The sequence below is a fragment of the Zingiber officinale genome, chromosome 5B (genome assembly GCF_018446385.1).
Source record: "Zingiber officinale cultivar Zhangliang chromosome 5B, Zo_v1.1, whole genome shotgun sequence".
In the NCBI taxonomy this organism is placed as follows: domain Eukaryota; kingdom Viridiplantae; phylum Streptophyta; class Magnoliopsida; order Zingiberales; family Zingiberaceae; genus Zingiber; species Zingiber officinale.
In genome coordinates this window covers 5340865-5355993 of record NC_055995.1, presented here as the reverse complement: position 1 = coordinate 5355993, position 15129 = coordinate 5340865, and the positions used below count along the sequence as shown (strand labels likewise).

General features: G+C 36.6%; 3 protein-coding genes across 3 annotated transcripts; 1 reads left to right on the top strand and 2 right to left on the bottom strand.

Annotated features, from left to right (window-relative positions):
* Positions 1-934: 934 nt before the first annotated feature.
* Positions 935-6775, bottom strand: LOC121983991. The gene is made up of 4 exons (XM_042536729.1): positions 6272-6775; positions 2916-3550; positions 2642-2838; positions 935-1507 (listed from the first exon to the last, which is right to left on the bottom strand). The coding sequence occupies exons 1-4, from the start codon at positions 6693-6695 to the stop codon at positions 1126-1128; spliced, it is 1638 nt and encodes a 545-aa protein (XP_042392663.1). The 5' UTR covers positions 6696-6775; the 3' UTR covers positions 935-1125.
* Positions 6776-8261: 1486 nt separating this feature from the next.
* LOC121983990 (protease Do-like 1, chloroplastic) lies at positions 8262-13215 on the top strand. Its single transcript, XM_042536728.1, has 8 exons — positions 8262-8779; positions 8866-8988; positions 9217-9388; positions 10667-10704; positions 10909-11107; positions 11180-11332; positions 12172-12306; positions 13015-13215. The coding sequence occupies exons 1-8, from the start codon at positions 8313-8315 to the stop codon at positions 13090-13092; spliced, it is 1365 nt and encodes a 454-aa protein (XP_042392662.1). The 5' UTR covers positions 8262-8312; the 3' UTR covers positions 13093-13215.
* Positions 13216-13626: 411 nt separating this feature from the next.
* Positions 13627-14332, bottom strand: LOC121987224 (protein RADIALIS-like 4). The gene is made up of 2 exons (XM_042541113.1): positions 14003-14332; positions 13627-13803 (listed from the first exon to the last, which is right to left on the bottom strand). Exons 1-2 carry the CDS (start codon positions 14293-14295, stop codon positions 13779-13781), a joined length of 318 nt encoding a protein of 105 aa, XP_042397047.1. The 5' UTR covers positions 14296-14332; the 3' UTR covers positions 13627-13778.
* Positions 14333-15129: the final 797 nt, after the last annotated feature.

The window sequence follows — 15129 nt, the reverse complement described above, 5'->3', positions numbered from 1 at the left end:
TAGATGGAAAGGAAAAAGAACTTCTGACCAAAGAACAGGGGGGAAATGAATGAACAGGTGAGTTTGATTGTTCTTCACTGGGGATGTATTGAAGCTTGCTTCTGTAGTTTTACTAAGGAGTTAGTTTAGTGAACACAATAAATAGTCATCTGCAAGTTTACAAATGATTATTTTTGTAATTAAGCTCCAAAGAGTTAATTATAACAATGTTAATATATATATATGTATAGATAGATCGATTTAATCATCTCGACCAGCTAAATGGAGTTGTTTAACTGCATCGAGATAGACTCAACTCAACCAATTAGATTAGACTGACTCGATTAGGTTGATCGATTTCTACGGTCTTCTTTGACTAAGGAACCAAGTTGACTTCACTTCTTAACTCCGGTCTAGTTTGACTAAGGAACCACTCCTATAGTGTGCAAGTTGATCAAGTTCTGATTGATGTAGCCATTAACACTAGTAGTATAATCGAATTACTTTTGCCTTGACAGATTAGATTGGCCAAATTAGCTAGGTTGATGATCGACTAAGTCTAAGCTAGTTGGATCAAGTTAACCTAGCTAGTTGTTGATCTACCAGACCAGACTAACTCAATTGCACCCTATTGGTTGAACAATTAACTTGTTAAACCCAACCAATGTATCAAATTGAACTAACTTGAACTTAATCAAACCGAGTGACAATTTGAGACACTCATCAAGTGGTTAGATCATGGCAACTTGTTCGTCCCTATCAGTCAGTAATCTGACCTTTGCAAACTATTGTCAGCCCAATCGTCTTGAATGGTGAGGCCAATCGATTCAATCAACCGCAACAATCAGAATGCTGCAATATATATTCACAGGCTTGTCTTCTAAAATACTTTGCTACATTGCTACATTATTCACAGGTTTGACTTCAAAAATGCTTCGTCGTGAAGCTTCAGGAATGAAATGAACGAGTTGTGTCAACAACAACTCTAATTCATAATGTTGAAGTCTATCAAACTCTTGTTTATATATGTATGCATACATATGCTAGTGCATACTGAAACACAACTAGGTACCCATGATTCGAATGAAGTGGGACAAGCAAAAACACAACTGGGCATCAATTTATGCAACTACCGGAGCAATCGAATCACTGTGCATCGACAAGTGGTTGGCAAACTGCCCGGAGTTGCACAGAGTTCTCCCAGCAGTGCTCAAAGCCATAATGGGGGTGCCTCTCGTACCATGTCTCCTGCTGCACATGTGTGTCCCAGTGCTCGCCGCTGCTGCTCTTGCCATACTTGTGCACCCATCCTGAGCCATTGTGCCCCTCGCCCCATGTGCGATTCCACCGCTCACCGTGCTGCCCTTCCCACCATGTTTCACCCTGCTTTACGCCATGGCCATTTGCATCAAAGTGTTCATCCCATTTATCTCCCCATTTTGACCACCTACCATCGCCTTCTGATCTGTCGGCCCACTTGTCGGTGTATTTCACGCTGCCACCTTTGCCATCAAACTTCTCCCCCCACCTGTAACAAAACAATTAATCATAAGAACATTAGTTTGGTAGCATCCATGCAGTGGAGTGGAGGTTTCAGTTCAAACTGTTTATTACTAGATAGACAAATACATGTGCCATGTGAAGCTAAATACAGGACAAAATTTTAGATATTTTATATGCATAAAAGTTAATCACACTGGATTTTTTTTTCTCATTTCTTCTTGTTTGATCCATCAAAGCACATCCCTACCTCATATTTGAACTTTGAAAGCATGCTAGAAGCTGTAAATGCTTTAGTTTGGTAAAGGTCGTCAACGCTTATGATTAAATGTTCAATGATGCAAAATTTCTCAAACACGTCAATCCTTATGGGTTTTACAATTGATCAATATGTCCAGCAGCCATATGAATTTACACATTATATCTCTTTTTTGGATGGCAATTGAGGGTACTTCATTTAATTTACCGACTCTCCTGCACTAAATTTGATAAATCATCTTTGTGCCCAAGTTATTATCTCAGAAGAAAAGCGCAACCTACTGTTCCTCTATATTATTTGATTACTTAAAAACATATAATATAATCCTCCAACATTGTTGGTTTGAACAAGAAATATAGAGAGATCAAATAATAAAGCAACAGAAAGTCATAATAGAAGTTAATTAATACTACCAAGTTGCTCGCCTTGTAGCTGATTCATATAACAAGTTGGTACATAAAAATGTAACATTTGTATGATAAGTTACTAACTACTCGGTTGTTTGCTTTTGTTATATATATATATATATATATATATATTATTTGTCCTATAAATCTGACTTCTAAAAACTGCATGATTGGAAGAAGTCAATGGTTTGCTGTTGAAGATGAATAGAATGAGTTGCTGCATTTCACAACTTTATGCTCATCTTTATGGTCCACTACTTAATTGGAAAAAAGAGAAACTCCATCCATGGAAATGAATTGAATAAGCTCATAAAGGCAGAGACAAAAAAGTTAGGACAGCACAATATACATCCTCAATATTTTAGCACCAAAATTAGATAAAAACAAATTAAATGGGCTTAGCTAAGAAGTTTCAATGAATACTACTGTCACTTTTGGTTGCATCAGAAAACAAATTTTTAAAAAAAGAATAAACGGAATAGCATTTGAACCATACCTTTCATGCCAAACATGAGCATGGCCAGCATCTAATGTTGTTGTTGGATCTATACTGCACCATTTATGAGCCCATTTCTCTGTTTGCCCAGAAGTGTCATAGTGCTCCCACCACTTCTCATGCCATTCATCACCCTTCCCATTCTTTCCCCACTTGTCAGCAGTCTTCTCCATATGGATAAGCCCGCTCATCATGTCCTAGGACAATCAAAAACATTTATAGTACGACATTTGCACCCAGTCATTCCAATATTGAAAAGACAATTAAGACACACCTGGCACATTGATTCCTTCCAATACTCACGCCAAACATTACCAAATGCATCACGACCAGACTTCTCGGAGCCTAGCTCTTTATAATCGTATTGATCAGCTGCCTCCCAGAACTTATCTTCCCACTCAATCATTTCATCAGCACTTACACCACGAGTCAGTGTCCATTTACAAACCACTCCATCAGGTCTTTGTTCTATGCCAGTTTCTCTCCACCATTTAGAGCCATCTGGATTGACACCAAATTCTGATGCCGCATTACTATTACTAAGAGCTTCAGCAGCCTCAGCAGCATGATTTGAGAATAAATTATCAAGCTTTTTCTCCTCTTCTGCAATTTTTATGTTTTCTGTGGTCTCTGTTTCCACTTTATCAACCATAACAAGGGATTGAAGAGGTGGAAGAGGGGGATTATGCAGGCCCTCTAGTAATGTGCTCTCTAGGGGGATTGCAAGAAAATCCATAGGCTTTTCTTTCTCAATCACTATGTTGGATGCATATGGTTTTGAGATTGTTTTCTTTGCAGATTTCAGGTCTCTTATACTGTCTGGAGGTGACCATGACCAAAAATCTGGGCCAGGAGTTGCATTTTGTTTAATATCCGATTTGTTGAGAGATGAATATCCACCCTGCAGCACTGCCATACCAATGGGTTCCAGTAAAAACAACAAAATGGTTGTTATTGGACACAGATTAAATGAAACACTTCAACAACTAACAAAGGGTAATTTGTTTGCATGCTAGGATACTTCAACAAAAAAAATCTAAATGCAAAAGTTTGGCCTTAATGACCGAGGAATATGAAATGGATAGCCTAATGTGCTGGGAAAGCATGGAGATTGTCCGAGTCTATGTTCTATGGTGAGTGGACTGTTTTTCAAGGAACCTGAAGTATGTACTATCAAGAATTACCAACTCAACAAATTCGAAGTGCTCATTAATTTAGCAATGATTTGTAGCTTCAATATAAGCTATTCTGATATTTCAAGGTAACTACATGAGCCCAACAGGAACTGAATCCTTCAAAAGGATCACTTCAAATTGAAATAGTATGATTCTCTAGAGTTGCATCACCTAGATAAAATTAAGAAGACCCGAATGAAGAAATCAAGCTTTGCACTCATCCATCATCCATTGAATCTAATGGACTTCCAAACAATTCCCACGCAACGCAAATAAACGTCTGTGGATCTCGAATCACTCATGATGTTGGGTCATCCCCGTCGCCAATCTGCGCTTCCCAGATTTACCCGATGGCGGGTGGGAAACTTCCGTAGGGCCGGGCCGACCACCTCCAGGTGAATGAAGGGTGGCAGAAATACCTGGACCGGGACTTTATATTTTTTAATGGACTTTTAAACAATTGATCCACACTAAACCAATCAACAAATAACATCAATTGTCCTACGAATCACAACCGCAGCCAATAGTACCACAATCAAATTTAATGTGCTGTTTTCTTTTCATCAAATGAACACAAATAATTTTTTAAGAAATTGAATTTTTCAAGTGTCATCTCATAAGAAAAAAGAGAAAGTATAACAGTGTCAATTAATTGCTACAAAATATTCATCTTTTAGGAGATAGTTCTGATTGAACAAATAAGAGCTGAGATCTATACACCTGACAAATAAAATATTCTTGCACCTAGTATCCATTAGTCTCAAATCTATAATATATCCAAACAATGCAAGAGTAGATTAACTAATATATATATTGGAGGATGTTCCAGATATTCCTTGCTTGGGTAATACTTCTTAGTACAATAAATGAAAAACATGGAAAAACAAATAAATATGTATAGCATGTAAAGTAAAGCAAGTGTTATTCCAAAGATGCTGAAATATGTTAGAATATATGCTGTCACAAGGTTTTGAAAGGCCAAGCAGTAACAATGACCAAGGAACTAAGAATTTTGAATGACATTGTTATGGAGAATGAATTCATAATAATTAAGACTAGCACAACAGGCACATCCTGTTCATAGCATGTCAAAAACAGAAAGCTACAACAATGAGATGCTGGCAGGAAGCAAAATGATTATCAGAAAGCTAGAGATGAGTAGGATCAGAAAACCATTTGGAATTCCTGAGTTCTTATTTTCATTTGCAATACTAAAGATGCCTAGTTCCTAGGTAGATCAGAATAAATATTCTCCATGCTTTGTATTCTTCATTTAGCCGACCTAGTGGGATAAAGACTTGATTGTTGTTGTTGTATGCATTCTTCATTTAACTATGAGTATGATGCTACTGTCTTGGATTACTAATACAACAATGTATAATAAAACGTCCACGGCTAAGATTATGTAAAAATAGGAAGTAAGCTATTCCACCTTATTTGACTAGAATAAATATCGCAATCAACAAAGCTGCATAACCAACAATGAAAGTGATTCCTATTAAGGGGCTACAAAAACCGCCAATGCTATTTCCAAGACTAAATGGAAAAAGTTGGGATCTGTGTTTGACCTCAGCCACTAGAATCAAAATTGTCTTTACCCCATGATCATAAATTGTAATCCTATTTTTTGAAAGGCTAGGTGATCTCAATGATATAGCCTTGTAAATAGCTCGACAAATGGATAAAATTCATACATATGACACCAAACAATTGAGACACACATGCCTTGATTGTGAAAGTATTAAAACAGAACAAGGTTTGATAAATAACACATGTTTGGTGTTATAGAGATCCAGAAATACAGTGGATTGAAAAGTTTGGAGTGAAGAAAACTACCACCAAGCATTTTTACAAGGACAGTATATAACTCCCTATCTAATCTTAAAACTAGTTCATCAATGCCATTTTATCATGACAGAATGGTAAAGGATAATGTAAAAGATGTCCAGTAATTCAATAATCAACACACGCTCCTTGATAACTCTGTAGCTCACACAAGTACTTGCATCAGAAAAAGTTATTTGATGCCAAGAACTAATGGGCATTATCAATATTGTGAGAGAACAGTTCATTATGCAGAGAATTATTCTTGGAACATCTTGGTGTTAAATTATTAAAGTTAATTTTTGGCAAACATTTAATTTTTAATTTTTTTTAGTCATTAGCTATGTCAAAGGTTATGCCTCTTGATAGAGAGTCATCTCCATGTTTATTCTACAGTCATGCCTTAGAGTCAAGGATCACCTTTTATCCATAAAATGGATGGTTAGGCCTGAAAATTTCTTCATGCAAGGTTAGAGAAATTTTTGTTTACAGTAATTCTTTTACAAAGGTTAGAGATCTTGGGCCATCGATATATTATTTACCACTGTTTGACAAAAGATTGCATGTTAAGATGACACTGTTTTTCTTCACAATCATATAAGCAAATTAAAAGAGCAGGGATTCGAATCACCTTCTTGAGTCGACAGATCAGAGATGTCCGGTGTAGACCTTACTTCAGAAGTGCTTGGGGGAGGGACTTCCTTGATGAGTGAACGAGCAGCGGCAATGGCCGCGGCGGCGCGGTCGATGACCTGGAGGCGCTGGACCCGGTCCCGCTCCTCGGCGGGCACCTGGAGGAGCTCGTTAAAGAGTTTCGTCTTGTCCTCCAGAGAAGGAACCGGATCCACTCCCTCGATTCCGTCGCGGCGGCGAACTTCAAGCGAATGCTCGACCTGGCGCTCGCGCTCCCGATCCATGGCCTTCTTCCACATGCCGAGGTAGGAGTCGCCGCCCACCTGGGCGAGGCACCGGAGCCTCCGGCATCGCCGCAGAGGATGGAGGAGTGGGGCGCCAAGGCTGGCCTGGGCGCGCGAGCTGCTAAAGTGCACCGACATCTGCAAGATTGGGGACGATGAAGCGTCGAGAGAGAGGGAAGAAGTGGAGGTTCTTATGCTGCGAATAAAAAGCCATTTCTATTCTCTCTTTCTTTTTCTTTATTTTTAAGTAATTATCAAATTGCTCCTAAAATTTAATAGTTCTTTCAAAAACCCCTCTCAAATTTCATGACTGCCAAAATATCTCATTAAAATATTCTTTATTATATTTTTAAATTATTGCTTATTTTTTTCATATTTAATATTCAAAAAATACTTTTAAAAAATATTTTGATACTGAGAAGACTTTGAAATTTCGAAATTAATAATAATCTTGGGCTATGTTGGAAGTTACCCTTATTTTTGTAAAAGAGAGTTATTACTTTATTTTACTTTTTTATTTCTTTTTTTTTTTAATAAAAAAAGGCGTTTGCTTCAGATGGAATGCGTGGGCGATGCTCACTTCGTCGTGATTCACGCAAAGGATTTTACTTTTATTTTATTTTGAAAAATATTAATTATTTTTTCAAAAATAAATAAAATATTAATCCTTTTTTCATTAGATAAATTTTCAAAATTATCAAACTAGGTATTTTAGTTTCAAAATCACCTTATCTATATATTTTTTTTTTTTTTACCTCTGTTATTATTCCGAGTATCTTTTATAGGCAAGTCGGATAAATTTTTTTTAATTAGTTTTGATTGATTCATATAAAAAAATCACTTCTTTTTAATATATTAGGTAAAATTGATATTTAATGATATTTTTATAATTAAAAAAATTAAATAAGAACTAATTTTGTATCATTCTAAAATCTCTAAATATATCAGTCAATTTCAGAGTCTAATTCTTTTTATTGTAAAATATCCTTAAATATCAATTTTATTTAATATATTGATAGCGTAATTTTTTTAACATGAATTATCAAAATTAAAAATCGGTTGATGGACCTATAGAGTTACGTGAAACCAAGTCCTATGAATTTGTCTAGTTCTTATGATTATATACATGTCTTCATCCATCGATTTTACCTAATATATTGAGAACAATTATTTTTTTAATAAGAATTATTTTTTTAACATATTATTTAAAAAATCATTACTATGAATATATTGAGTAAAATTGATATTGAGGATATTTTTATAAGAACTAGAAGAATATATAGAAATTAATTTAATATTATTCTGAGATCTAGGTCCATTTAAAATCAAGTGATTGAACTAGAGATCTCAAACTGACAACTAATTTTCATATGTTCCTCAAATTTTTATAATTATAAAAATATTCTCAAATATTAATTTGATAGTGAGAGTAATAATTATTTTAATCGATTAAAAAAATTCATGACTTTCTTTGGAAAAAAAACTGGAACAGGATGAAAATGAAAATGGATAAATAATTTAATTATTTTAAAATTAGGATACATAATTTTGAAAACTTATCTAGGTTCAATAAAAAACAAAGCTGAATACATAATTTCAATTCTTCCAGGCCGGGCGGCCGGGCCCGGCTTAGTTTGTTCCGGTCTGGTTGCGTAGGTTACGTTGTCCATTTTCCCGTCACACAAATTAAAATCCTGAAATAATTTCAACTCCGCTCCTCTGCAAGCCGACCAACAAGCAGCAACTTGTCCGCCAATGGCCGCTCCCGCGTCCGCCACTTCCTCACTCTCTCTCATCAACAATTTCTCCTCCTCTTCCTCCTCCTCCTCCTCCACCGCTTCCTCCTCTAAGCTGCCTTCCCTCTCTCCCAGAATCATCAGAGCTTTTGCCCCCAATTCCTCCTCCGTGCCCGCTCCTTCAAGGTTCGTCCTAAAGCGGTCTCACAGGTTGATCGCTTCCCCCTCCCGAATCTTTCTCCTCCTGCGGAGGTTTCCCTCGGCCGCCTCCAGTGGGGGTGTCGTCTTGTCCTCTGCCTTTGACTGCCTCTTCGCCTTTCTCACCTCCGTCGCCCTCTCGGCCTCGCTTATCCTTACCGACGTAGCTCCCGCTTCCGCCTTTGTCATCACTTCCCCGAGGAAGCTCCAGTCCGACGAGCTCGCCACTGTCCGGCTCTTCCAGGAGAACACCCCCTCCGTCGTCTACATCACCAACCTCGCCGCGCGGTAGACACTCCCGTCTGTTCTTTTGCTTTCTCAAGATAAGTTGGGCATGGCGGTGGTTGATAAAAATCGGTTCTTTTTTATTTAAGGCAAGATGCTTTCACGTTGGACGTGCTGGAGGTGCCTCAGGGCTCGGGCTCGGGGTTCGTCTGGGACACCAAAGGCCACATCGTGACAAATTACCATGTCATCCGTGGCGCCTCCGACCTCAGGTTGGCGAGGAGAGCAGATTAGTCCTCTATTCATGTTCCTGCTACTAGGAAATACTTAATATGCAGTTCAACTGTAGTTCAACTCGAGCTTTCTCTACAGAGCATCTTTTGAATCATCTCTCGTGACCTGTATTTGCTTTTCTTTTCTGATACTTTTTCTTCCTTCTTTTGCTCTGAATATTCTGTTTGGAAATTCAAGATTATGCTACACCTGTTTGGTATATACAGGGTGACACTGGCTGATCAGGCGACATATGAAGCACGAGTAGTGGGATTTGACCAAGACAAGGATGTTGCTGTTTTGAGCATTGATGCACCGAAGGAAAAGTTGAGACCGATACCAGTTGGCATATCGTCAGACCTGCTGGTGGGTCAGAAAGTTTATGCTATTGGAAATCCTGTAAGTGATTCAACAATTTTATTGTTTCAAGTGTCTTCTTTTGCCATAGGCTTCTGTCATCATACTAGGCATTCAAATCAGTATGAACATATAAGTTTTTTGAGAAATGTTTCATTCTGCAGCAGAGGAGAACTATTCAACCTAAACTGTCATGTTATTGGAGGATCACCAGAACACTAAACGTCCATTCATTTTGTTCCATTCAAATTTTAAAAAACATATGCAAGCGGTGTGCAGTCTGTCCATTGTGTAGCGTGTATAGATTATGTAAGGACATGCAAAAATATTAAAAATGCTAAAAAATACCTGTATTGATAGAAACGATTCATGTATATATAATAAATATTGATCAACGCATCTAATTGATACTGTCAATAGAAAAGAGCGTCAATCTTAAGATGCAAAACACATGAAATTTAACAAATCCATACTAATTAACAATGTAGAATAGATGTGTGCGTGTGACTCTCTCTCTCTCTCTCTCTCTCTTTATATATAACTAATACTGTTAGAATACATAACTAATATTTAGAATGTTCATTACTTGTAAGATAAATGTTACACGATATGAGATAGGGTACATTAGAGTTGTTAGTCTATTTGGTTAGCCTAACTCAGTTCAAATTTACCAAGCACACTCACACTCACACTCACATTCACACACACACACAAGCAGATATATTGAATGCATAGGGAGGTCATATATTTAATATGAAACCGAGCTGTGGTCCCTTCCAAATCCACCTAGGAAGCAAATATGCAGCCTTGGCAGCCTCTGTTCAAAATGATGGTTCCATGAACCAGGAAAGTCTATCATGTCTAACATGGAGGTTGTTGAATCTGAACTTAATGAAACTATAGTGTATTTTTGAGGAAAAGGGAGAAGTCAACCTAATTTTTTTTAATAGAAAGAAGGATGATATTTCACTAACATTCTGGATAGCTATCAGTACAATCTTCACAGTGATTATACAGCAAAAATCCCTATTATGCAGGTTTAATATTGTTATGTTGCTGAAGATTACAAGACTGAAGATGATGTGGATTTTCAAATTATTTTAAAAAAAAATGGAGAAGCCTCATTTTCCTTTCATGTTAGAAGTCTCAAAACTCCATTAGTTAAAATATCATTTTCTCTAAATATTCATTTATCAGGAATGCTAGCTTACATTATGTCCTATTAGTAGAGATACGAACAATCATGATTTATTATAATTATAATAGCTAGGGTTCAATAACTTACCTTAGTGTTTATTATGTTTTTGTTTTTCATTGCAGTTTGGCCTCGATCACACACTTACTACAGGAGTTATCAGGTTAGTGATCTCTTTGCTGTTATAGATATTATGACACTTGGCTACTGGAAACATTGAACTGCTTAATGCAGTAAAACAGTTGAATGTCATGATAATTAAAAGTCTCATTTTTTAGCTATCAAGTGACTAATGTATGGTCTATGTGACACTCTTTTTTCTGTTTTGTTTTATTTTTTTGTTCCCATCCCTATTATATCTCTTCAGTGGACTGAGGAGAGAAATAAGCTCAGCAGCAACAGGACGTCCTATACAGGATGTAATACAGACTGATGCTGCTATAAACCCTGGTAACAGTGGTGGTCCACTGCTTGATAGCTCTGGAAGCCTGATAGGTATAAACACAGCTATATACTCCCCTTCTGGAGCATCCTCTGGTGTTGGATTTTCCATTCCAGTTGATACAGTAAGTTGATCATAGTTGTCTATTGCAAAATCAATTAATTATTGAAGCTCTTAACTTTTAGTGTTATTATAGGTTAGTGGTATAGTAGAGCAGATTGTAAAATTTGGTAGAGTGACAAGACCAATATTGGGCATAAAATTTGCACCAGATCAGTCAGTTGAACAGCTTGGAGTCAGTGGAGTGCTTGTCTTGGATGCTCCACCCAATGGCCCAGCTGGAAAAGCGGTATAGCATTGATACTTTTAGAATAATTTTTCTCTTAGCCTAACTTTTGTAATACTATTTCTTAGATGCACTTTATGAATCTTTGCTTTAATGCTCAATTTTATGTTGATATTGCATAAGCAAACTGTGAATTCCAGGAGTCTAGTGATGAAGCTGAAATATTTAACATTAGCATTTGATGATCGAAAGAAAGACTATTAAGTGTCACCATTCATGCTGTCATTTTCCTGTTAATAACTAGTTGAGGCTTTTTGGGAATTGGCTTCTTCGAGTCACACTTGAAAAGCTGAACCATAAATACAGTCTTTGTTTCAGAAATTTGAGCTAGTCTTGATATATTTGTCAAGGTTTGCATAAACTATCACTTAATGATAAGGTGTTTTTGTGTTCTTCTATTTCTGTAAAATCATATAACCATGAGCATGATAAATATACTCTTTAGAAGAATCTCAAGTTGGTTAAGATCCCAAATATGGGCCTTGAGACGAGTTGAAAGAGTTTAAAGGTCAATCAAGATATCCAAGTGATGCTTCAATGGAAAAGTTGCATAAATGCTTGTCTATGTTGCACCAGAATGTGCATGCTATATAAACTTTATGTTTTTCCCTAAATTTAAGCCACCTTATTATATGATTACTAAAAAAGAATTCGCATTGTTATGGACTATAGTATTCCTAAAAGAATAAAGAAGTGTATCAGTAAAAGAATAAAGAAGTGTATCAGGCAAAGAAGTTTCTACGATTTTTTTTTTTTGCTCATGTATGTCTAGATGGAGTATTTTATTGTGATTTTAGATGTTGGAATATGGTGTAATCCTGCATATGCTTCTAAATTTGCAGGGTCTGCAATCAACCAAGAGGGATGCATATGGTAGGCTTGTTTTGGGAGATATTATCACGTCAGTGAACGGGAAAAAAGTCACAAATGGAAGTGACTTGTATCGGATCTTGGATCAATGTAAAGTTGGTGAAACGGTAATTTTTATACCATATAGAGAATTGATGCTTTTTATTGGCTATTACACAGTTGCAAATTTCTCTGTGATTTTGATGATGATTTTTTGCAAATCTATTGTTTTGTTGTCTGAAGTGCATACTCACTAAATTAAAAAAAAAAGGTCATGAAGCAGCTAACATGTGGAATTGACAATGCCGTGTTTCTTTAACATCTATGTTGATCAGTCTCAAGGTTTAGGAAGAGCAGCCAAACAGAATTTTATGCTTGCTTAAATAAATTTGGATGATTTCCTAGTCCTAATATGATCATGAGATGATTATTCACTGTACCCTCATTGTGCGACACAAATACTTTGTGTAGGGAGGTCATGATACAAAAATCCCCTAGCTTTATACAACATGATGCATCTGAAATATATAAATTTATGATACAAAGTGGAGTGGGATGTTAAATCCTCACCCAATGGTCGTGCCCTCAGCAGTTTTTTCTGTTATTTCTGCATTGAATCTTAGTTCCCTTAGATCATTGTTGAGAGTTGCCCTTTTCCTATAACATCAATATATAATTAGATTATAGCCGAGTTCTCTGGAACTCATAACCATTGAAATATTACCTTCTAACTATTTACTGTTTTGTTTGTCATCTTTTACCCCTCTTTTTGTTTCTTCTTTGGCAATATGTTTCCTTCCGTTGTGCTAATTTCTGCTGCCCTGATAATTTTATAGGTGACAGTGGAAGTTTTGCGAGGCGACCACAAAGAGAAACTTCCTGTAGTGCTTGAGCCAAAGCCTGATGAATCATAGGGGTCATCACCATAAACCTCATTTGGATTTTCATTCATGTCACTGCTTTGTATATGAAGTCTATTGGTTGCCATTGTATCATGTACTGTTAGGTTCATATCAAGGAAATTGCCCTTTTACGCAGATAGTGATTATCCTATGGAAGAGAAGGAGGAATTCAAGCGAAGGCAAAAAGAGAAATCCGATAGGTATTATATAGACTCTGGATCCTAAAACTTAAAAAAGAACAGAAATCCTAAATTTTAAATTTTAATTCTAATCTTATAAAGAATGAAAGGAAAAATAGGATGCATAATCCATGATCCATAAATGTTAAAAATACTTGAAATATTATAAAATAGAGATTACTAAAAATATTAAAAGGATTCTAAAAAGGGTCTAAAAGGTGAAATTTAAGTTCACAGTTATGAATTTCTCTGTTATTTTGATCCTGCATACAATACCAATATTTTTGTACTCATTTACCAATTGCTCGAAGTTTAGCCATACATAACCAAAGATCCATTGATCGAACAATACATTACAATTCTGCAGAATACTTAATTACAGCAAATCACTTAATTGCTACTAGGAGATCAGTTCCATTCGATCTCTGCCATTCCCACAAATTTTATTGGTAAATACACTTGTAAACTCCTAACTGGATAAGTCGTACAGCACATCTAACAAGGCGCAGCAGCTCCTTTCTACTGGAACTTCAAGAACTTGGACCTGCAAGATTTTGCAATTTGATTAATTAACGAATATACAGTTGAATAGAGTAGAGACTGTGATCTCCTCCTCTAAAGCTAAAAAGTTCCTTTTCGCACGTAATTTTTAAAATATAGAAATAATTCACTTTAATTTTTTATATATATTTTATTTTATTGCTTTAAGATTTTTGTATATGTATGTGAAGTATATATTGTACCGCTGATCCTGGCCGCCGGTGCCGTTGTGGCGGCGGCCGCCAGAGGCTGGCGGGTAGTTGTAGAAAGGCTCCTCGGCGGTGTCGATGAGGTTGATGTCGCTGACGAGATGCTCGTAGTGGCGCTTGACATCGTCGACGGTCTTGCCGCCGCCGACGGCGCGGGCCACATTCTGCCACCGCTGGGGGTGGCTCTCCTCGTAGCGCGCCAGCGCCATCTCAAACCGCTCGTTCTCCTCTTCCGTCCACGCCTGCTCCGCCTTCCTCAACGAGATGATCTTGGAGCTGGACGCCATCCCTCCACCAGCAATCGCAGCTCAACGAGTCGAGTGATCGCTCGGTTAATTGCATGGTGGCAGAGACGCATGAGGCAGCTCCTTATAAGGAGCGAGGTGGACGGAGAAGACTTGGGGAATAGCATATGCTAAAGGAGGAGGAGGAGGAGGAGGAGGAAACGGTGGGTGGTGATGGGAATCAGCATCCGCCATTAATTCCTTCATGGTAACTTGTATACGTACCTCCTCCAGTACTCTCCTTCACAGTCTTTGACCTTACGCCTGCAGATTCATTAAATTTTGTCACTTAGCTCTGTTTTCCAAGTCTTTGACCTTACTGTTGCAAATAAATAATGCGTTCGTGAATAAATTTGATGTTCGATTTGATAAGAATTTATTTATATTTGTTCAATATATATCAGATTAATTAAATAAATAAATTTAAATAATTCATCAAACTAAATAAATAAGTTTGAACACATATGTATTTAACTCGTTAAATTTAATTAACAACGTTCATGAATAATATTCACGAATAAAACTATTTCAATATACTAAATAAATAATAAAATAAAATAAAACAAATAAATAAATTTAAATTATCAAATTCAATGATCAATCAAACAATTAAAATTTTCAAACAAGCTTGAATTGAGAGATCGATAATATTTAAACAAAGCTCGAACCAAGCTCAAGTCAAGCTTGAATTGAGAACTCGATAATATCTAAACAAATCAAGCTCAAGCCAAGTTTCAAACAACCTCAAACTCATAAAACATAAATGAAGTCAAACTTGAACAATTATTTCAAAAACTTGATTCATTTTAAACTCGATTCGGCTTGATTTGATTATCA